Source organism: Schistocerca americana, chromosome 3 (genome assembly GCF_021461395.2).
Source record: "Schistocerca americana isolate TAMUIC-IGC-003095 chromosome 3, iqSchAmer2.1, whole genome shotgun sequence".
In the NCBI taxonomy this organism is placed as follows: domain Eukaryota; kingdom Metazoa; phylum Arthropoda; class Insecta; order Orthoptera; family Acrididae; genus Schistocerca; species Schistocerca americana.
In genome coordinates this window covers 313,526,619-313,551,303 of record NC_060121.1, presented here as the reverse complement: position 1 = coordinate 313,551,303, position 24,685 = coordinate 313,526,619, and the positions used below count along the sequence as shown (strand labels likewise).

The 24,685-nt window shown below is 44.4% G+C and overlaps 1 protein-coding gene across 1 annotated transcript in view; it reads left to right on the top strand.

Moving 5' to 3' along the window:
* The first annotated feature begins 11,894 nt into the window (after positions 1-11,894).
* The window catches only part of LOC124605422 (putative inorganic phosphate cotransporter), a 169,174-nt gene continuing 156,383 nt past the window's right edge, over positions 11,895-24,685 (top strand). The window contains exon 1 of the mRNA XM_047137079.1: positions 11,895-12,024. Coding sequence (XP_046993035.1) covers positions 11,952-12,024 — 73 coding nt within the window. The 5' untranslated portion in view covers positions 11,895-11,951. The remainder of the gene's footprint in view (positions 12,025-24,685) is intronic.

Here is a 24,685-nt window from a genome sequence, read left to right as displayed (position 1 = left end):
GAAATGTGGCGTTAAGCGACTATCGCAACAGACGACCAACGCGAGTGCCTTTGCTGTCAGGACAACATCGCCTGCAGCACTTCTCCTGGGTTCATGATCACATTTGGACCCTAGACGACTGAAAAACAATATCCTGGTCATATGAGTCCCTATTTCAGTTGGCAAGAGCTGATTGAAGGGTTCGAGTATGGCGCAGGTGACGAAGCCGTGGACCCATGTTGTCGACAAGTCAAGGCAAGCTGGTGGTGGCTTCATAATGGTATGGACTGTGTATGCGTAGAATGGAGTGGGTCCCTTGGTCAAACTGAACCGCTCATTAACTGGGAATGGCTATGTTCGGCTACTTGGAGACCATTTGCGGCTACTCTTAGACTTCGTGTTCCCAAACAACGATAGAATTTTTATGGATGACAATGGGTCACGATTGTTCACGACTGGTTTGAAGAATACTGTGAACAGTTAGAGCGAATTATTTGGTCATCCAGATCGGCCACCATGAATACCATCGAACAATTGTGGGACATAATCGAGAGGTCGGTTCATGCTCAAAATCCTGCACCAGCACTTTTGCAATTATAGACGGCTATAGAGGCAGCATGGCTCAGTATTTCTGCAGGGTACTTCCAACGATTTGTTGAGTCCATGCCACGTCGATTTGCTGCACTACGCTGGGCAAAAACAGGTCCGACACGATATTACGAAGTATCCCATGACTTTTGTCACTTCAATGAAAACCATGAATATCCTAGATCTTAGAGGTTTGGATGTATATCATAGCATCATACAGCGCACGTTCAGTCGGCCGTCCAGGAAACCTTGGAAATCATTTTTAGTGTATTATTTACTATCCGCCAAGGTATGCTTTATCTGATTACGAGGAGCGTTTGAAAAGTCCATGCAAAGTCCGAGAGATGGCACGACCGGCGCGTATCGACATCATCATTGGTTAGTAGCATCTTTGGAAAGAACGCACACCAAATTTCAGCCATATTGGTCTATTTCTTTGTGTTTGGCATTCGTGTGAATCAAGTAAGTCGAGTGATTGTCAAAAAATGGACGAAAAAGAATTTCGTGTGGTGATTAAACGTTACTTATTGAAAGGCAAAACTCCTCAGGAGACTAAACAGAAGCTTGATAAACATTAAGGTGACTCTGCACCTTCGATTAGAACATTTTATAAGTGGTTTCAAAATTTTCGGAGTGGCCATAAGGGCACAAGTGATGCTGAACGTTCTGGATGCCCTGTGGAGGTTACAACTCCAGAAATCATTGATAAAATCCATGATATGGTGATGGATGACTGAAGAGTTAAGGTGTGTGAGATTGCTAGCGCTGTGGGCATCCCGAATGAACGGGTACATAATATTTTTCATAAACATTTGGACATCGGAAAGCTACCCGCAAGATGGGTTCCGCGATTGCTCACGCTTGACCAAAAACTGAATCGTGTGAAGTGTTGCAAGGACGGTTTGCAGCTGTTTAGGAAGAATCCGCAGGACTTTAAGCGTCGTTTCGTCACTGTGGATGAAACATGAATACATTACTATACTCCTCAGACCAAACAAAAATCTAAACAATGGGTTACCAAGTGAAAATCTGCACACAAAAAATGCGAAGACCGTTCCTTCGGCCAGAAAGGTTATGGCGACTGTCGTTTGAGATTCGCAAGGGATAATCCTCATCGACTATCTGGAAAAGGGTAAAACTATTACAGGTGAATATTATTCATCGTTATTGGCCCGTTTGAAAACCGAGCTGCAAGAAAAACGCCGGCGATTGGATAGCAAAAAGGTCCTTTTCCATCACAACAATGCATCAGCACACACCTCTGCAGTTGTGGTCGCAAAATTAATGGAAATAGGATTCCAGCTCGTTTCACATCCCCCCTATTCTCCAGACTTGGCTCCCTTGGACTACTATTTGTTCCCCAATTTGAAGAAATGGCTGGCGGGACAAAAATTTTATTCGAATGATGTGGTGATTTCAGCAACTAATGGCCATTTTGCAGACTTGGACAATTCCTATTATTTGGAAGGGATCAACAAATTAGAACAGTGTTGGACAAAGTGCATAAGTATAAAAGGAGACTATGTCGAAAAATAAAAAGGTTTACCCCAAACACGCAAGTAATTTTTATTTTTGCACGGACTTTTCAAACGCCCCTCGTACTTTCTTTGTCGCCTCAGTCACTTTCCAGCTGCAGGGGTAGGAGATTTTTCCCTTATCCATCTGAATGGGCGGTGTTCGGAGCCGACTCAGCTGATTTTAAGGGGGAGTATTTTCCAGCATGGGCGGTACCTCAGAGTAATTTTTTAAAGGACTTACCAGAAAGCAGCACCTTACAAAAGCTCTGCAAGTGGGAGCAGGAAATGGCATAAGAAGGCCTACACTCTGCTTCTCATTCTCGTTGGCTGTAATATATAAAGGTTAAAAAATTTCGTGAAGTGGTCTGGAGCCCATGAAACGGAGGAGTACACAGGTGGCCTTCGTGGGCTGGAGAAGTTATGTCCCCTCTAGGGCGGAGGGGAGCTGGTGATCCTTCGGTATTATCATGTTACTCATGCAGTACGAAAGTGTGTTCCCCGATGCGAGCGCGGAATGCTGCTTCGGTACCTTCCTGTTTTTGTCAGCGAGTGTTACGGATTATTGAATGCAGACTTTTTCTTGTAGAAAGAGATACCTCGGATAGAGTTTGGAGCCGTTAGCTAACTGGAAGTAAAGCTGGATAAAAGCGACGGTCTTGGCTTCACGGTCGATTCATACCAATAAATTTAATTTGTTTCCTCGCTAATTTGAGAGTGGTGTTTTGTATCCCTCTTTCTCAAATAAGGGAGAAAGCTGGTTTTGAATGGTAGGATAGTGGGCTATAATTTTATTAACAAATTCAATAAAAAATAAACCATTTTATTGCCGCAACAAAGAGATCTAACACTGTCAGTAACTACTATCAGACTTTAATTTACTAGTGACTTTCTTTTTTGAAGAAACTCAGCTGGTAGCAGATTTCACAGAACCTCTAAAATAACTTTTAAGAAAAAAATTTTAAGAAAAGTCAGCAACTACCACCAGAAATAATTTTCTTGTGACCTTTTCTTTTGCAAGCAAGGCAACTAGTGGTAGAATGTATGAAATATCTAAAATAACATTTAAGAAAAAAATATTAACTAAAGAATTTTAAGAGAAATTTTTTGAAATCTTGGCTTTAAATTCAAACCTTCACACAAATGTTTAATAAGGTAAACAATGTGGCGTTTGACAAAACATTCTCGATTTAAGCTTAAGAAATCTACAGAAATAATTAACAGGCCATTAGCATCCGACATCCGCCAGCAAGTAAAACAGATCACTCGTAATAATCAAAAACAAGCAATCCATAAAGTACAATTAGTTGGTCGTGCAGATAATGTGCCCGTATGTGGCCCAAGTAACTTATTTCTTTTGTTTATTAACAACACTCAGCCTAGTTTGCCACTCTCGCTTTAGTACTGTTAAGGGGCTCCGGAAAGGCTCAAAATCATGAAAAGTTCAATTTTTACTTTTTTGCGTTTTCTGAATCTGCAGACTATTACCTTTTAATAGATATATAATTTATTCAATTCCGAAGACTACAACTATTTTTAAATTTTTTTTGAAATGTGTTCTACATGGGCGTGACCCACTGTGGCGCTGCTAAACTGCTGTCAAATGGTGTTATTATTAACGTCCGTGTTCATCAGGTACATTTTAGTGAAGTGAGATAAAGTATGTGTTGTGGCTAACCTGTGATGGTTCAATATATATCGCTGGTGTGATTGTCGATTGTTTCATGTTTATTTACTCTGTCGTTATCTCGAAAATATTCGTAATTAATTCTGTTTCTTGAGTCTCTGTTTTGTTGAAGTATAATAATGAGTAAAAGTAAAGTTATTAGAAATCCTCTGAAGGCTTTCAAGAAAAGGAGAAATGTTGGAAAGCCAAACGTATGTGTTATTACTGTAAACAATAAAGACGATAACCAACTGAGTGAACCTAAACTCTGAAGTACACCTGCCCATAGCAGTCAAAGTGGGAAAGAAAATACTTCACAGAAGAAGCTTGGTTCAATGAGTGAAAACTATGAATGTTTTATGGGCGAATCGGATGTGAATGAAATATTTGATATGTCGGTTCTCAAAGGAATTTTTTCAAACTGTGTAAGATGTATTCATTGTAGTGAAGTTGGTCTGGAACTCTCCATAATAAAGCACGTAGGACTTGCTAGTGAAATACAACTGAAATGTGATAAGTGTTCATACATGACCACCTTTTGGAACAGTGTTGCAGTAACTGCAACTGAAGAAAATGGTAGCAAAATCTACGAACACAACAACGAGCGATGCTTGCTTTAGACAAGGAACGCCTTCGGGCTGCAGACAGGGTTGTAAAGAGTCTAGAAATACAAGCAAGAGTAAACAGGAGGAGGAACAAGAGGAAGCTGGAGGAGGAGTTTGCAAAGGATGAAGATAATCCATCCTATGGACCTGGAATGCACTAAAAAGTTAATCCAATCTTTGTCGCTCGATTCCCAAAACTTTTATTTTCTCATACTAATTACATGTTTTCTAAGGATCTTCCAAACATATTTGTTTCAAACTTTCAGTAAATGTTACACAGTATCTTCTGCATAATTTAACACAGCCTTTTTCCAAAAAACTGTATATTTTTGAATATATAAATAAAAAATTCCAAAAAAATGTTGTGAATTTTCATTACAATTGAAAAAAAATCATCTTTAATAACTGAACTAAAATTTTGTAAAATCCCTGTGTTAAGTTGTAGCCCATATTCCAATAAATAATCTGTAAAAAGTTCAACTTCGTACCTCAAATACTTTGTGATGAAAGATGTAATTTATAAGCGTTATTTTAAGATTGCAAGTATAGGGCGTTCCGGAGCCCCTTAACAGAGAGAGCAACCACTTTAGGATCGATGATTTCTTTTACTCAAGAACCCTTTAGCGGAATTAACAATATAAACCACCTGTGTACTCAAGCTACCAGGTGACAGTAAATTATTAGTCACAATGTTAGAAAAAATTACAACAGCAAAAGACACTGGAGAAAGTTTGGGAAAAACGAGCACTGCGGTGATGTCACGTTACGTACTGCCTATATTGATAACACCAGTTAGCGTGTCCAAATGAAGGCACAAGGCTTTCACACGGCAAGATTAATAGTAAAAAATACACAGTAAAATGACTTGACTGGAATCACTTCAAATGTTCACAAAAAGTGCTTTACAGGCGGTGATGGATAACCAGGATGGTGGGTAATAAAATAGCACTTTTCACACGAAAGCTGTAAGAGCTGTGACTGTAACTGAAAGCTCACAATAAATTCCCGGGATTGCGAACATAAGTTAACAACCGCCCGAGCAGTGACTGTCATCGGCTGAGCATATATCCACCAGTCGCCCTCGTGTTCACTCCTTTGGAACTGGCTGATAGGACGTCAACCCGGCGCCGAAGTGCGCACAGGCTTCTTCCGAACGAACCAAATCCACGTACAAGCAGGCGCACAAGCGACACATCGAAATACTGTAACTTGTACCTCGGGCAGCCTCCCCCTATCCGACCGACACAGGGCATCACGTAACTCGCTCTGACTAACATTTCAAAAGCAGCAGCGAGCCAAGGATCTTATCGGCGACGACGTCACGTCGATTACTACCCGCCGGAGCCACACGAACCGCTAGGCACTTGATCACTGACTCAGAACAACCGTCCACGCGGTCCAGCTTAAATTGACCTAAACGTCACTGCGCTTAACTCTGGCGGCGGAAAATCGTTCAGACTACCACCGCCAACAATGCTGCCAACCAGACGATCTATCGATATTAAATCGCGTCACGATATACTCGCACGGCATACTTACCCTATTGACTTCGAACGGTGTTGCTGTTTTGTTGTTGCTGTGATTATCGGAGGGACTTGGTGGTAACCAGTTGGAGGCGGTGCACTGAGCCTTTGGTGATGAACATATTCCAGTCCAGTGGTCGGACCTCGAAATGTTACTTGAAAGTATGTTGTTGTTGTGGTCCTCAGTCCTGAGACTGCTTTGATGCAGCACTCCATGCTATCTATCCTGTGCAAGCTTCTTTATCTCCCAGAACCTACTGGAGCCTACATCCTTCTGAATCTGCTTAGTGTATTCATCTCTTGGTCTCCCTCTACGATTCTTACCCGCCAAGCTGCCCTCCAGTACTAAATTACTGATCCCTCGGTCTCTCAGAATATGTCCTACCAACCGATCCCTTCTTCTAGTCAAGTTGTGCCACAAACTCCTCTTCTCCCTAATTCTATTCAATACCTCCTCATTAGTTATGTGATCTACCCATCTAATCTTCAGCATTCTTCTATCCTCTTCTTGTCTAAACTATTTACCGTCCACGTTTCACTTCCATACATGGCTACACTCCATACAAATACTTTCAGAAACGACTTCCTGACATTTAAATCTATACTCGATGTTAACAAATTTTTCTTCTTCAGAAACGCTTCCCTTGCCATTGCCAGTCTACATTTGATATCCTCTCTACTTCGACAATCATCAGTAATTTTTCTCCCCAAATAGCAAAACTCCTTTACTACTTTAAGTGTCTCATTTCCTAATCTAATTCCCTCAGCATCACCCGACTTAATTCGACTACATTCCATTATCCTCGTTTTGCTTTTGTTGATGTTCATCTTACATCCTCCTTTCAAGACATTATCCATTCCGTTCAACTGTCCTTCCAAGTCCTTTGCTGCCTCTGACAGAATTATAATGTCATCGACAAACCTCAAAGTTTTTATTTCTTCTCCATGGATTTTAATACCTACTCCGAATTTTTCTTTTGTTTTCTTCACTGCTTGCTCAGTATACAGGTTGAATAACATCGGAGAAAGGCTACAACCCTGTCTCACTCCCTTCCCAACCACTGCTTCCCTTTCATGTCCCTCGACTCTTATAACTGCCATCTGCTTTCTGTACAAATTGTAAATAGCCTTTCGCTCCCTGTATTTTACCCCTGCCACCTTTAGAATTTGAAAGAGAGTATTCCAGTCAACATTGTCAAAAGCTTCCTCTAAGTCTACAAATGCTAGAAACGTAGGTTTGCCTTTCCTTAATCTTTCTTCGAAGATAAGACGTAGGGTCAGTATTGCCTCACGTGTTCCAACATTTCTACGGAATCCAAACTGATCTTCCCCGAGGTCGGCTTCTATCAGTTTTTCCATTCGTCTGTAAACAATTCGCGTTAGTATTTTGCAAGTGTGACTTATTAAACTGATAGATCGGTAATTTTCACATCTGTCAACGCCTGCTTTCTTTGGGATTGGAATTATTATATTCTTCTTGAAATCTGCGGTTATTTCGCCTGCCTCATACATCTCGCTCACCAGATGGTAGAGTTTTGTCAGGACTGGCTCTCCCTAGGCTGTCAGTAGTTCTAATGGAATGTTGTCTACTCCGGGGGGCCTTGTTTCGACTCAGGTCTTTCAGTGCTCATCAAACTCTTCACGCAGTATCATATTTCCCATTTTATCTTCATCTACATTCTCTTCCATTTCCATAATATTGTCCTTGAAAGTATACTGTTGTTTAAAAGCTAAAAACGAAAGCAGCTGTTGCACGATGTATAACTGCTAAGTAACAAAGCTTGATGAAATTTTAACCACACATAGAAAGAACTGCTAGTATAGTACAGAAGGAAACTGAAACAAATGCGTATCGAGTCGAACAGAAATGACAAATGGTTCAAATGGCTCTGAGCACTATGGGACTCAACTGCTGAGGTCATTAGTCCCCTAGAACTTAGAACTAGCTAAACCTAACTAACCTAAGGACATCACAAACATCCATGCCCGAGGCAGGATTCGAACCTGCGACCGTAGCGGTCTTGCGGTTCCAGACTGCAGCGCCTTTAACCGCACGGCCACTTCGGCCGGCCAGAAATGACACTTTTATTCAAAGACGAAAAGTACACCGAAGTCTCCGGAGCGGGAAGGAGCGCCTGGTCCCCCGGCACGAATCCGCCCGGCGGACTTGTTTCGAGGTCCGGTGAGCTGGCCAGTCTGTGGATGGTTTTTATGCGGTTTTTAAACTGCCTCGGCGAATGCGGGCTGGTTCCCCTAATTCCGCCTCAGCTCCACTGTGTCGGTAATTGCTGCGCAAACAAGTTCTTCATGTACGCGTACACCAGCATTACTCTACCACGCAAACATAGGGGTTACACTTGTCTGGTGTGAGACGTTCCCTGTGGTAGTCCACTGGGTGTCGAACCGTACAATAACCCTGGGTTCGATGGCGGAATGCGGGGGGGGAGATGTGGACTGCGGTAGTCGTCGTGGGGTTGTGGACCACTGCGGCTGCGGCGGGGACGGAGCCTCTCCGGCGTTTCTAGGTTCCCAGTTAACATCCAACATTCAACACCGAAGTCACCGCGATTCACGATGGTCCATGGGCATTACAAAAGGCTGGACATGGTTCTGAATCGGGTGCATGATCACCACGGACGGCAACGCTTGCTCTGCGAAGTGCTCTCATTCTGGCCACTAGGTAGGTAAGTTTTTGCAGAAGGGCGCTCCATTCCTCCACCAGCGGGGCTGACAGTTGCTGGATGGTGGTTAGTACATGTGGACGTGATATAATAGGTCTCCCAAACGCATCCCACACGTGCTCGATAGGATTTAAGTCGGGGGAACGAGCAAGCCAATGTATAAGCCGAATATAACCTCTAGTTCCATGAGCTCCTGCTGTTCCGCTGTTCAATGCGGTCGCGCCATGTCATGCATAAAAATGAACTCAGGGCCGAATGCACCCCTGAAGAGACGCACATGGTGAAGGAGTACAATGTCACAATAACTTTGACCAGTGAATGTACCGTATTCAAAGAATTGGAGGTCAGTATGCCAATGCAAATTATACCTCCAGACACTGTAACACCTGGATCACCAAAACGGTCATGTTTGATAGTGCTGCCGGCCGGTGTGGCCGAGCGGTTCTAAGCACTTCAGTCTGGAACCGTGCGACCGCTACGGTCGCAGGTTCGAATCCTGCCTCGGGCATGGATGTGTGTGATGTCCTTAGGTTAGTTAGGTTTAAGTAGTTCAAAGATCTAGGGGACTGATGACCTCAGATGTTAAGTCCCATAGTGCTCAGACCATTTGACAGAGCTGGATGTACCCTCATATGCCGAGAGGTGGGAACGGTTAATGCACCTAGAAACCACAAGACTTCACCACCCTTATGGTTAGCGTGGAAGTACCCTGCAGAGCTTGCATTGCCGTCCATGGTGATCATACACTACTGGCAATTAAAATTACTACACAATGAAGATGACGTGCTACAGACGTGAAATTTAACCGACAGGAAGAAGATGCAGTGATAGGCAAATGATTAGCTTTTCAGAGCATTCACACAAGGTTGGCGCCGGTGGCGACACCTACAACGTGCTGACATGATGAAAGTTTCCAGCTGATTTCTCATACACAAACAGCAGTTGACCGACGTTGCCTGGTGAAACGTTGTTGTGATGCCTCGTGTAAGGAGGAGAATTCGTACCGTCACGTTTCCGACTTTGATAAAGGTCGGACTGTAGCCTATCGCGATTGCGGTTTATCGTATCGCGACATGGCTGCTCGCGTTGGTCGAGATCCAATGACTGTTAGCAGAATATGGAATCGGTGGGTTCAGGAGCGTAATACGGAACGCCGTGCTGGATCCCAACGGCCTCGTATCACTAGCAGTCGAGATGACAGGAATCTTATCCGCATGGCTGTAACGGATCGTGCCGCCACGTCTCGATCCCTCACTCAACAGATGGGGACGTTTGCAATACAACAACCATCTGCACGAACAGTTCGACCACGTTTGCAGCAGCACGGACTATCAGCTCGGAGACCATGGCTGCGGTTACCCTTGACGCTGCCAGCGATGGTGTACTCAACGACGAACCTGGGTGCACGAATGGCAAAACGTCATTTTTTCGGATGAATCCAGGTTCTGTTTACAGCATCATGATGGTCACATCCGTGTTTGGCGACATCGCGGTGAACGCACATTGTAAGTGCGTATTCGTCATCGCCATACTGGCGTATCACCCAGCGTGATGGTATGGGGTGCCATTGATTACACGTCTCGGTCACCTCTTGCTCGCATTGACGGCACTTTGAACAGTGGACGTTACAGTTCAAATGTGTTTCGACCCGTGGCTCTACCCTGCATACGATCCCTGCGAAACCCTACGTTTCAGCAGGATATAGCACTACCGCATGTTGTAGGTTCTGTGCGGACCTTTCTGAATACAGAAAATGTTCGACTGCTGTCCTGGCCAGCACATTTTCCAGATCTCTCACCAATTGAAAACTTCTGGTCAATGGTGGGCGAGAAACTGGCTCGTCACAATACGCCAGTCACTACTCTTGATGAACTGTGGTATCGTGGTGAAGCTGCATGGGCAGCTATACCTGTACACGCCATCCAAGCTCTGTCTGACTCAATTCCCAGGCGTATCAAGGCCGTTATTACGGCCAGAGGTGGTTGTTCTGGGTACTGATTTCTCAGAATCTATGCACCCAAGTTGCGTGAAAATGTAATCAGATGTCAGTTCTAGTATAACATATTAGTCCAATGAATACCAGTTTATCATCTGCATTTCTTCTTGGTGTAGCAATGTTAATGGCCAGTAGTGTATATTCTATTAAGAACCATGTTCCGCCTTTTGTAATGTCCAGCGGACCGTCATGAATCACGGTGACTTTAGTGTAATTATTATGTTTGAAACGAAGTTTCATTTCTGTTCGTCTCATTGCGTGTTTACTTCAGTCAGCTCTTGCACTGTAGCAGATCTTTCTATGTATCGTCGAAGTTTCATCGAGATATGTCACTTGAGAGTAGCACATCCTGTGAAAGTTGCTATCGTTCTTACGTTTTGCACACCACTGTAGTTAGGTAACTACATGGCTTTTATTTATTATTTATTTTAGAATGATGGTCCGCAGCTCGTTGTCTCGCAGCAGCGTTCTCGCTTCGCGAGCAGCGGGTCCCGGGTTCGATTCCCGGCGGGCTCAGGGATTTTCACCTGCCTCGAGATGACTGGGTGTTGTTGTGTCGTCTTCATCATCATCAATTCATCCCCATTACGGTCAGAGGAAGGCAATGGCAAACAACCCCCACTAGGACCTTGCTTAGTACGGCGGTGCGGGTCTGCCGCATCGTTCCCCTACGCTCTGTCAAGGAGTATGGGACATCATCATCATCATCATTAGAATGGTGAATCGTGTCTTGTGGATCAAACAGAGGCTGGCGACCATTATTTAGACTAATTTTACACGTATATCAGTGAAGGTAATTAATCTGGATCAACCATTAAACGTTAACAAACAAGCCCGCGGACCTGGATGTCCCGTAATTTTTCTCGCGCGCCGCGAATCGTCAAGAATGTGTGGATCCTGGAAGCGAGTGTGATTTCGGTCGAGGCGACGGAAGCTACGCAGAACGGACTGCTCGAGAATGATCTGTTTCCTCCCAAAACAACCAAAACCCGGCAAATCCTGCTCTGTCATCCTGCTGTAACAGGCGTGGACGTTATCTGTCAGCTCCAGTTGAGCAGAGCTTTCTCTCTGCATATCCCTGCGCAGGGACGGTAAGCCGAGGCAAATTCCGAAGCCGCAGGTGATCCCTGACCACACAGCTTGGGGCTAACCGGAGGCGCGCCCGCAGGGCTAAGCCCACGTGTGCGCGGGTCGGGCGACCTAATCTAGACGCTGACGGCCCCACGCAAGCTTCACGTGAGCCGGCGGTGTGGCCGTCCGTGGGGGGGGAGGCGCGCTCTCCCATTGGTCGGCGCCGAGGGTACATCAGCGGCGCGCGCCGCGAGTTCGTCCGGCAGTAGTCGCACGGAACACACGGAGCGAAGCAGGGCAACGCGCTCGGAAGACCAGACGAGACGGCATGGGCACCAGCCAGGAGGAACGACAAATCCGCGACAGCACTTTCCGCATCATCGCCCCGGACCCGCCAAGAGGTAAACATGGCCGCCCCGCGCAGCACTCGCAGTAAACTTTAAGCGGCGATTGTTTTCGCAGCTTGTGCGCCACCAGCTGCGCATCTGCTACGAACAGGTGTTTTTGGAAATGTGTGGGAGGTATTGTTGTCTCCTGGTGACAGCGTAGCCATATTACAGTGGATTTATCGCCTTTTTGGCAGGCTGCCATTATTGTTTTCTCGTCGTGATACAGGCACTACGTAGCACTATTTATTTTCTTGTTTACCGCACATTCGACGTGGCTTTCACAGTAAGCAAGCTGTGCCTCGTTCCTCACTTGTATAACGTCTGTTTTTCGGATATTCCCTCCGTAACCTAAAACTACCTTAATATTTTTTCCAGCTTGTTCAATGTTCATCCTTTTTCGTTTCGTCGATACTGTATATCTTCTTATGAGAATGTCATCTATGCGACCCAACAAAGACGGAATAACATATTGTTCTTATAGATGTTGGTAATAAAACAGTCGACGCACACGTAGCCTATGAAAGCATTCTGTGCATTTTCAGGATAAATATTTCCCTCAGCAGCAGAGTTTGCAAAGAGGCGTAATGAAATTACCGGATAGATGGAAACTTTACGTCGCAGCGGTAATCCAACCCAGCTTCATGCTTCCGCTGCCAATATTCTTACAATAGTACATGAGTTCGAGTGCTGGTTCGACATTTCTAGTCTGTGAGGAAGTGTCATTACAGCACGAACTCCGCTGCAAAGTGAAACATTCAACCGTGAACCAATCTTCAGACGTTCTCAGTCATAAGCTGTAGATCTTTCCGTATCTGGTGGTTACCGTTAGCATGTTCCTCCTTACCAGTTCCACTTGTGAATGGGTTTGTAGCAAGAAAAGACGACCGTACGCCTCCGTGCGCATACAGCTTTCTCTGATTTTCTCGTCGCGTTTCACGAGATGTGAAAGGAACGCCATTTTCGGAATGTCAAAAGTAAACTCATCTCTGATGCACAACAACGCTTTTATAGTCTCTGGCGCTGGAGTTTGTTGAGCATCTACGGAACGCTATCGCGCTTACTGAACAATCCCTCGGCGTTACATGCCCCGCCTTGTTTAATCTTTTCTGTTACTCCAATATAGGACACTTTAAAAAACACCAGATACTATATACGTAGGGTGTTTAAAAAAGTATCACATATTTTGAGAGGTGACAGCGTGGATCAAAACAAGAAAAAAAGGCCAGTAAACATGGGCTGTAAAACGCATACTTGAAGAGCTAAGAGCCACTTGTTTGGTAACAGAGACGCGTTTCACGGTTGCGAAGATAAAACAATTTCTCATAGCTCTTAAGGTATGCATTTTAGAGCTGAAGTTTGCTGATATCATCTTCCTTGTTTTTGTCCATACTGCCATCTCTCAAAATATGGAATACATTGTTAACAGGGTGTATATCCTTGGCTCTTCCGGTTGGTTTTTGAAAAATTAATTTGGTAGCATATCAAAATTTTATTTTTTCCTATGTAATTGTGGTTTTAAAACCTTCCTTAGGGGGCTTCCAGTCCAACAATGTATGCTAGAGTACCAGTGTTGTGTAGAAAAGATACGCAGGCTGAATCTTGTGGAGCGTGCCTCGATAGGTGAATTAGAAGAGCATGGGCGCAGAAGCTAAGGGTTCAGTTGTGAGTCTTGATCCAGCACACTGTATTCATAGCATGAAGTATCATTCTTTGATCTTGTGAAAGAATAAAAATGGGGGGTGGGCAGTTCAAGCAAGAATAGACGGACTACAAAGGCTGTCAGTCAATGTTCACATATCTTTTGTTAACGAGCAAACAGTATATGTAAGCATTGGCTGTTAAAGTTACGTTGATATTGTCTGTCTGGGGTCTCCAACCTGCGGCACACTGGCCGAATGCAGCCTAAAGCAAGCATCAAAGAGCCCCAAAAAGTGAGCACTATCACACGGTTGGAAAAAACATAAAAATCAATTCATGTAAAGTTAAGATAAACTGAATATTTTCAATATGGAGCTCTCGCCACAAGATGCTATCTCCTCATTGGACCCCACGCATTTTTTTTCCTCAGCGTTTATTGTTAATGCTAAATGTATTACGTGCGGCTTAATAATTCCCATCTTTCAGTGTGCCCCAGTCAAGCTAAGAGCTTGGACACACCTGGTCTCAATTAAGGTGCTCACTGCTGCACTGTGCCAATAATACGGCAGAAGTGAACAAAGACAGAGAGCAGAATAATTCATGGATTAATGGACTTCCTAACACAGAGCTCGGAACTGTACTAGTAGTGTTATACAAGTAACTGGAGAATTTCGAACATTGTTGAGCGTGTGACTAAACATAATATAGTTGAAAGCTGAAATTGAAAGTCTAACTACCTGTCACCAACCTGTGTGAATCTGAACACCATCAATCATAAGTAGTGTTAAAATGTAGGCTCAGTCACCTTCAACAGTGCATAAGAACCAAAATTGCTGAGGAGCAAGCCTTGATCAGAATTATTGTACAACAATCTATAAAAGCGATAAAGATACAAATATAAATCGCTTTTATAGATTACATATAATAATTCTAATGACGAAGTCTTGCTCCTTCGAAACGCGCAAATTAGTGCTTTGGCAGTGTGAAAAGACTACAGTGTGACACTGGTTTTTAACAGCCACGACCTCGTGTCCATTGTGGAAATAAAATCAAAAACCGTAACGAATTCTGCGTAAAGAGCATAACGCAAAGCTCCACTGGATTTCAACCGAAATTTTATGTTGACTCATTCGGCCGACAAGCGGTATTATCGATTACAGAAGATGCACCTTAATTCGCTATAAAGATTAAAGTGCCGTTTATCTGATGGTCAGTGTTAAAAATCACAGACGCTCGGGAATTGTGTGATAAAGACGTTTGTAGCCGCAGACTTGGTTATGTCTTATCAGGGAAGGATCTAATTAGGTGAGCCGGTCGGCCTCTAACAACGCCAATTGATTCAGTTAGCGCCCGTTTGCTTGGTTTTGCGGAATGAGAAGACGGATGGTCGCCAGATTAAGAGTGATGCGAGGCGCAGAGACGGCGCAGACTTTGGCTGGGGCAGGCGCTCTGTAAATCGAGTAGCTCTGCTGACGCCGCAACAGGTGGACGCATACCTCAGCGGCGGGTATCTGCAGTTCCCTGCGCTGTCGTCTGGAGCGGCGTCCCTATCGAAGAGATGCCACGCCTGGCCCTAGACAGACCGCAACCATAGTGCGGCATGAATATCTACCAGCAGATTCTGTTAGTTCACTGACTGTTCAACACTCAGTGTAGGGAGGTAGCTAACATCACACTTCATGCTATTAGTGCATCTGATAGACGAAACAAGACTGATGTTCTGAGTAGCACTATACAGTTCTTCTGGGCACAGTCACACAGACATTTACTGACTTTCTTTCTAGATCGACTTTGTCGCAACACTGGATAGCAATGGCTCCCTCAGCCGATATATTTTTCTTTTCATCTCGTACGTAATTCCCCATTTTTGCTGTCTACTACTAATCGTTTGCTCGCCACACAACCACTACACCCAACGTCGCAGAAACTGTTTTACGTATCCATTATTTCTTTGCCCCAACCGTTTTTCACCCTCTACTGCTTCTTCGAGCATAAAGTTAATTGTTCCCAGCTATCGTAATAATGTCACACTAGTTCCATCTTCTAATAAAGATTTATCATATGCTTCTTTCCTCACTTCTTCTTTCCACTGCGTGCTCGTTTCGTAATTTATCTTACCACTTAATTTTTAGCAATCTTCCCTCAGTTTTTTCTTCTTAGGACTTCCGATGGTCCTTGCTTAACCCATATACAATACTGCGCTCCACACGCACACTTTAAAGGACTTCTTCCTCTGTTTTCGATATCTGATTCCAGGAGAGGCTCTTTTTATTGAGTAATATTGTACGACCGTTTCACATGAAGTCTGTTGCACATTGTATCGCTCGGAACTAGTTACTTCTGAAGTACATTTTACTCTCGTTTTCCGGTTGGTTCTCTATTTATCCTCTCATGCACAGTGTGATTTCCTGATGATGTTACAAACTTTCATCTCTGGTGGAGAAGCGTAAGCGTATCAATTTGAGGTAAGGGGGCACTGGTTCGGAAAGAACACAGTTGAAATTTACGCGCGACAGTGGATATCTTCTACTGCAAGCGGTTTGCTTTCCACGTTTTTGGAAAAGGTAGTATGGACAAAAGCAAGAAAAAGGCTAGTACACATGGGTTCTAAAGCATATACCTTAAGAGATATGAGCACTTCTTCGTCTTTGCTACTGTGAAAAACATCTCTTCTGTTGAACAAGTGTCACAATTCTTAAGGTGTGCAGTTACTTTTCTTGCTGCATATTACCTTCTCCCAAAATATGAAAAGCACAGAGCTTGCAGTAGAAGAGGTCCACCGCCATAGTTATCAGAACGGTTTTCGCTTAAAACTTTCGACTCTCGTTTCCGGGCCGGGGCCTGTTACCTCAAATTGATGCACTTACCCGTCTCCATTATCACTGAAAGTTTTTAACATTGTCACGGAATCACCCTGTAAATTTAAGGCTTGCTCAGAGGGCCAAAAAAATAGCGTGGAAATACTTCATTATGTTTGAACGGTTTATAAGAAACACATTTTTTTGAAAGAGCGAACGATGAGGATGCTGCATATTCCATGTTAGGGAACATGGAACACTAATGCGAATGAAATAATTAGTCTTTATGCTCGTAGTGCTGAGACCTTTACGTCTTATTAATTAACTTACAAATAATAACTAAAATTTTTTTCATTCGTACTGTTCTGTGCCAACATAGCTATAAGATCAGAGGCCAAAGAAGAATAGAATGCAGTGAATGTGAGTCCAGTCACTGTCACAAAACGCCGCTGCTGAAACGAAGCCGAAAGCAGTACTAAACATCATAGTTAATTTTCATCCGTATGGTCACAAGGAAGATCTTACTCACTGTAAGAAAACGCGAGTTAGGGTTTCATAGTGGACACGTCGCATCTCTGTGATGGGCCTAACGTAGGAACTAGACAATCTTAACTCAATATAATGAAGACAGGAAGGAGATACGAAGTGATACTCATGTTATCAATGGTTGCGCACACATATCGACTGACTGAGACAATTTTTTTTTCATATGTACTACCAATCGAATCCAAATTCCTTCCTTGGAGTATCCGCCGAAGTTCACTCGAAATACACAAAAAGCACACGAGGTACTTTCAGGGTGGCAGCACAGAATATATTTGCTAACAGTTTGCTAGTTTACTGACAAACCAATTGCATTTACTAGATGTTTCATCTTCTCTTCCTTACACAGAAATTCGACACTTTTACTTTTATCAGATACCGATAAATCCAAAATATTGCAGTTGATTCCAAAAGGACAATAAAATCTTTGGTTGTCCTCTGAGAGTCACTTTCTATTACATCTTCTTTGCTAAAAATCATAACTTAGAGATCACGAGTCATCACGCGTTAGTTCGCGTATAAGGAGAGGGAAGCTGGTAGAGGATGTTGCGGTCGTAACACGAGGACACGAACGTTTGCGGTTGTCGGCGGTGCTGAAGAGTATTGGGTCACCACTGCAGACCTCAGAGCTGCCGCTACGGGACAGTTTTACTCAAGAAGTTTTCCACAGGTTACCAGTACAGAGATAATCCTCTGCAGTCTTACAAGAAAGGATATCTCGAAAGGGGTGAAACCTTGCATGACCCTAAACTCGATGTGAGGTGTGACCAATGCCTTAAATTCGAAATATTGTCGCTTATAAATGGGCGCTCCCGAACGTGTCGCCTTGTACGGTTTTTCTAATTACGATATAAGACGTGCTATCTAACCGTTTTACACGACACGAGAACAAATCACCTGGATTGCCGTACTTAGGCGTAAAATACTTCCGTGTTGTAACCCGGCTAATAAGCGCTCAGTTAAGAGAGATTTTGTACGTAGTCTAAAACAATCTAAGAGACTGTGTTTACTTTCAAAGAACATTGGCCTTAACGAAATATTAAATCTCAGCAAGCAGTGTTTTCATTTGCCCGCGTCAGCTGAGGAGTACTTCATTAAAATGTAACTTGGTTGTCGGCAGCTGTGCGCGACTGCAAATGATCTGGCAGGCGGTGAATGGGCACGTTGCCGCACGCGCGCCAAATGAACGGGCTGTACCTTGACGTCTCGCCACTTTCTAGCACATCGCCTGCACCTGCGCTGTTCCGCATATTATGTTCGCGAGAGTCAATATGCGCCGCCCTTGGGCCTCAGAGCACGCGAGAGGAATTAACTTTTTTCTCAGCGTGTCTTCCTGAAATTGCCTCTTCTTATATGCCAGGCATCTAATTTGGCAAGCGTGTTGCAATTGAATGTGTCGAGTAACAGTTTTTACGCCCTGACACTGCAAGTCACAACAATATGCGAGGCGGCTACTTGCAAACTATGCAGTCTCCAGCGATACAAGTGCGCGAGAACATCGTAGCTTATGCGTACCGAATGGTGTTTTCAAAAGACTTCAACGCTGCGAATTTTACTGAGAATTCTTCAGTAATTAAATCGTTCGTGGGTGCTGTATAAGAGCATATCCGCATACAGTGACGCCTATTAACTGAGGATGACACGGCAGTCGGTCAGTACCGTTGAGCCTTCAGAGACCTATTCGGCTGGAGGGAGAGATAACAACACTTACAAGTTCACTAATAAGCGAAGTGGCATTATGTTCAGGCAGCATACTGTAGTATAGATGTGCGCACTTAAATATTTGTCGAGCTAGCCTGGCACAATTTCTACTGCGTGTTTTCAATTACTAGACAAACACCGAAAAGGGTCCCTTCACAGGACATTGCCACTTCTCTCGCGTATTCTCCTCGAATTGAGCTAGTGAACAGGATCCTCATGCTTCTAACAGCGGCAGCTTCGAATTATTCTCTGCTAATCTTGAGGGCATCATATTCCCACCGCTACTGTCTAGATTCGTATACGCTGAGGGGCTCAAGAAACCAAAGTTTTGTCTGACTGCGTCTCCCACGACGCACTTTCTGCCTGTGAAACGCACTGCTACATTCCCATAAGATATGATGCGTTGTCAAGGGTCACATATCTCTGCGCATGCGTCAGATCGTACTCTGTTCAAAGCAGTCCGTCTGACAAATACTGTCCGATGTGCGGAACTTGGGTAAGAATGAAAACTGGAAGCTGACCATGCAGTCTGACTTGTGACAATAGGTGTATAGGAATGTCTATACTGTACAGCCGTCTTTGATACAAAGCTATCAGTATGGTACCTGCGGAGGGACGCGTGGTTACACATTACCTCTACGTCTTTATTAATTGATTGTGTGTTATATGTTAAGAACATTTCGTCTTTTTTTGATCGTACGCATCAGCCGCCAACGTTTGTTGCAAAATATATAAATGACACATTATAAGCAAAGGTTTCTTCCAGTGAAAATGTACATGAAATTCACTCTCACTGTTGCATGTGCAAACATGTTTCTCCACGCTATAATGACCCACTAATGACAGAAAAACAGAGATCAAACGTGTTTGAGCTATATTCAGGAAAGAAATAATACTTAGCAAACACGATCGCCATCAGAAATTATATAGACTACATTTCCAGTAAGACCTTGAGTTCCGTAAGCGATAGGAGGGCAACATACCCGGAAAGCGGTACACACCACACATGTACGATAGAGGACTAACTCATAAATTGTACTCAGGTAGCGCAGCAACAGACGTTTGAGCAACGCGCAAGGACTTCTAGCTCCGAGCGGAAGCAATTGCTCAGTGAGCATCTGTGGGAAAGACCTTGTATTTACACTCCAAACGTGTGAGCTCTAAGTTCTCACACATTAGAGCGCACGGGGCGGTGGGGGTGGGGCGGTTGGGGGGGAGGGGGCAGGGAGGGAGGGAGAAGGAAATGACACCACGAACTGTTCTCGAGAGATCAGCTGAGTAGTATCTTCATTGCAAAACATAATACTCAACCGATTTTGTCAGAAAACTTAATCAGTGTGTTCGTCGAAAAAGTCTGCATTCGCACTGATCAAAAGTATCTCACGGAAATACTGTAATGCTTCTGAATCTCTTGCCGACTACGAAAACATGTGCAGTATACAGAGATTCCGCTTCTAAACGCTATGCTGCGGGCAAAATCTGCATCTCAAGACAAATTTTCATACGCCATGCTACTTCATGGAGAAAGTTGAGCCATGCATGTTCTTACTGTTGCACTTGTTGCAAGTAACGTTGGCACAGATGAGTCTACAAGACAACGTTTCTCTGCTGCGATAAAGACGTAGGGAGTAGGGTAAAGGGCACTATGTGATCTCATTGCAAAGTAAGTCTGATACAAATAGTCGCACCTGTATCATGTCGCCGGCCGAAGTGGCCGTGCGGTTAAAGGCGCTGCAGTCTGGAACCGCAAGACCGCTACGGTCGCAGGTTCGAATCCTGCCCCGGGCATGGATGTTTGTGATGTCCTTAGGTTAGTTAGGTTTAACTAGTTCTAAGTTCTAGGGGACTACTGACCTCAGCAGTTGAGTCCCATAGTGCTCAGACCCATTTTTTGTATCATGTCGGTAGGGATGGCTTCAGAGAATCAGCTAAAGCAACGGTCGTGGCATAATTGCAAGAAATATCCATGTATTTCAAATGTAAATCCGTATGTCGAACAAATATTCGGATGTAACGTACTGTCGACGAGGTCGGAAGAGACGGAGCATCGCTAGGTGGAAATGTCTCATTATAAAAGAAACCATTAGGCGTTTGAATTCAGGATATCTATAAAAGCGCTCTGTCTGGATGGCCAACAGGGATATGAATTACTGCTCTCCCGAAACCGAATACAGTGTGGTAACCACCGCACCACCTCTTCTCTGTCACAACATCTCTTCCTGATGCATCGACGTAGCAGTTGGTATGTGGCTTTAAGTTGTGAACAAAATTACCAATTTAAGCTCCAATAGATGAGATGCACTGCGCAGTAGCCTACATATAGATCGACCGAATATGCCATGTAGAGGGTATCCCACGAGGAGTGGTCAGTTTTCACGGATATGACAGGAACAAACATTCGAAGATAAGTAGTCAAGTAAACATGTAGTCTAAAAGGCACACCTTAAGAGCTGTGAGCACTTCATCTTCCATACTGCGAAGCAAATCTACTCTACTGCAAGCTCTTTGCTTTCCACATTTTGGGACGAGGCAGTGTGGACCAAAATAAGAAAAAAATTGTCTAGTAAACATGGGTTCTAAAACGTATACCTTAAAAGTTAAGAGTTTTGGTGTCTAGAAGATAGGTATTTCGCAATATCGAAGATAAAGACTTGCTTATAGCTCTTAAGATAAGATTTTAGGGCCAATATTTACTTGAATTTTTTGCTTCGAATGATCGATCTTGTCATACACCTAAATATTGACCAGTCTCCATTGCACATTCTGAATGTTTTTTAAGGGGATCTAAAATTCCTGAATTAAAAATATAGTGTCAGTCACAGCCTAGTGCAAGTCTTCCTAAAGAAACTGGGTTAGGGGTTAACGTTTCGTCGGCAGCAAGATCGGAGTCGAATGTTAGTTAGGGACAGGGTGGGGTAGTGAATCTTCCACATTTCCCCGAACTGATTCTGGGGGAGGTATACGGAAAATCACGGGAATATCCTGCTTCTTGTTCCATAGCTTTAGCCTTTACGTCGCCTCTCTCGTTCAAGACTTCAGAACTGAGGAACACTTCAGTGTCAGGATGGATCCCCTCATTTGGTGTTATACCACGGAAGAGTCAGAACTGGCCATCATGAAGCGAATCCAAGACCACCTCGACAGTAGTCAGTGACGCTACAGGTTTCACTGTGGAAGTGATCCACATCCCGAGGCGAAACGTGTCCTGAGGACGACAGCTGCATTTCGCAGTCGAGACGTCTCTACAGCAATGCTACGAAACCCGCAGCAAAGCGCTCTTTAATGAGACTAGCGGCGTCTTGTGTCAGCGCGTCGCTTATCACGGACTCCGAGCGACGCAGCTGTTTCTGAGATGGCTTCTAATCGCTGGCCTCTTAAGAGGCGCCCCTGGGTCTTCGGGAACTATTCTGTCACGGATGTCGTGACTCCCTGCGTACGGCAATGAGAGTTTCAGCACTCTCTGCTTTCTGACGAAGCAGTTCTCCGTGGGATAGCACCCACCTTAAATTCCTGAAAAAAAACAGAACGCACTGGATCAGCTTTAGTGGGGGCGGTATCTGGAAAGAGATGACAGTATAACGTCCCATAGACGCGTGGTATTTAAGGCCCTGAGCTGATTTTCGGAACGCATGGGATCGGATGCCAGTCCGACCTTCCGAAGTCTTTCATGGTTCGCCCTGACCACTTCATTTGAATATTTTGGATGGTTCCTTTTGTAAAGCCTCGTCGCCAGGTTTAAAAGGCCTCGACGATACTGCAATGGAGGCAGAGTTGCCACTGCTGTTGAGGTAGGCCGAGTTTCCGAGATCGTGAAACGGCTTGTGGTGCAGTACACGGCTAAGGCAAATTCTCCCTGCCATTATTATACAGCTGTGCCCCACGGTCAGGTAACAGATTAGGAGAACGAAGGTTCCACAACACTCCAACAAACTAGTAACGAAGTCACACAAGTGAGTTAAAAGACTTTACTTATCTTAGTGACTAGTTGAATAATGACGTCTCCAACACTGCTTGTAATATAACACGAAAAAGGCCCTCATGGTTAAGTGCAAATAATCGTAGGTAAACTTCACAGTACACACCAAATACAGTTTACAAAAAAAAATGGCTCTGAGCACTATGGGACTTAACTTCTGAGGTCATTAGTCCCCTAGAACTTAGAACTAGTTAAACCTAACTAACCTAAGGACATCACAAACATCCATGCCCGAAGCAGGATTCGAACCTGCGACCGTAGTGGTCTTGCGGTTCCAAACTGCAGCGCCTTTAACCGCACGGCCACTTCTGCCGGCTACAGTTTACAACTGTCTGTTCACTTCTAAGAGTTCACTAAACAACGTTCCCTGTCTAAGTCAGCCCTGGACGATGATCTGTAACCAAATGGGCGAGAGCTGCTCTTCTGTCTTCCGAGTAGGGTTATGTCCGTTGTTATCCGGTGATTGGGGGATTGTACACTGGCCGAGACGAAGTCGATATCTTCATCCTCATCGCCGCCCGTGGCGCTGATGGAACTCGCGCAAGTGGCGAGTCTCTATGTCTCTGGCACCAGCTCGCATCTTTGGGCCTGTGGTGCTTTTGCCCTGGCTGTGTCTTGTTCGGACGACACAGTAGTTACGTCCACTAGACTCCTGCCAATTTCCTTCATCTTCCCTGTCAAAACTAATTCTCATGACTTATTTGTCCACATTTACAGGGGGTGGACAAAAATATGAAAACGCCAACAGACAACGCATTGCTATGTCCAATACGGTGTAGGACGTCACTTGACACTCAAAACAGCTTCCAGATGCCTCCGAATGCGTAAATAAAGATCCTGTGTGGATTTCAACATTCCTGCAAAATACTGGCAAGTTCTGGTAACGTTGATGGAGGTGGATAGCGATCACGCACCCATCTCTCCAAAGCAGACCACAAAGGCTCAGTAATGCTGAGATGTGGTCACTGCGATGGCCAGGGAAGACGCGACGGTTCATCCCCGAAAACCAGTTCTGGACGACGCGAGCTGTGCGATCAGAGGCCCTGGTGTTTTAGAACACAGCATCACCATTGGGGAACTTGTACAACGGGATGGATCTGGTGACCCAAAATGGTCACAAGATCCTTGGAAGTAACGCTACATTACAGAGTAAACATGGGGCCCATGGAACGCCTCGATATAGCTGTCCAAATCATCACCGAACCCACATCATGTTTCACTTTTCTCAGTCTGGAACCGCGCGACCACTACGGTCGCAGGTTCGAATCCTGCCTCGGGCATGGGTGTTTGTGGTGTCCTTATTTTGGTTAGGTTTAAGTAGTTCTAAGTTCTAGGGGACTGATGACCTCAGATGTTAAGCCCCATAAAGCTCAGAGCCATTTGAACCATTTTTGAACGTTATGAATTTTCGATATGTGCCTCTTGAGACACCAAACACTTCGGTTACCTTGATTACAGAAACATACACCATACGAGTGCCAACAATTTGCCTACGTTCGAATTCATTTAGCTCCAAAATAACGGACACACAACTGAACCGGACACTGTTTTGACTACGACAGACACCTGCAACGTATTGAGGACCTTGCACTGGTATTATTGGTGGTCAAATAGAGCCGTGCAGCTTTTAGTCTCGACCAGCATCTCCATTTATGTTCAAGCATGCGTTTCTCACGGTGTTTCCACATTTTTGTCCAACTCCTGTACATACATATTCCGTAAGATGCCTTGCGATACGCGATACCTAGCGCAGGCTACTTCTAATACTACTATTAGTTCCCTCATTTGCTGTCCCATTCGCGCATGGTGTGTGGGAAGGACGGCTGGCGGTAAACCTCCATATCAGCTCTAATTTCTCTAATTTTCTCGTTGTGGTCATTACACACGTCTGTGGGAGGAACTAAAATGTTGCCCGAGTCTCCTTGGAACGTGCGCTCTTGGCATTTATTTTCCCCGCGACGCACAGCGCCTCTCTGTTGACATCTACCACAGGAGCTCGTCAGTATCTCCGTAACGC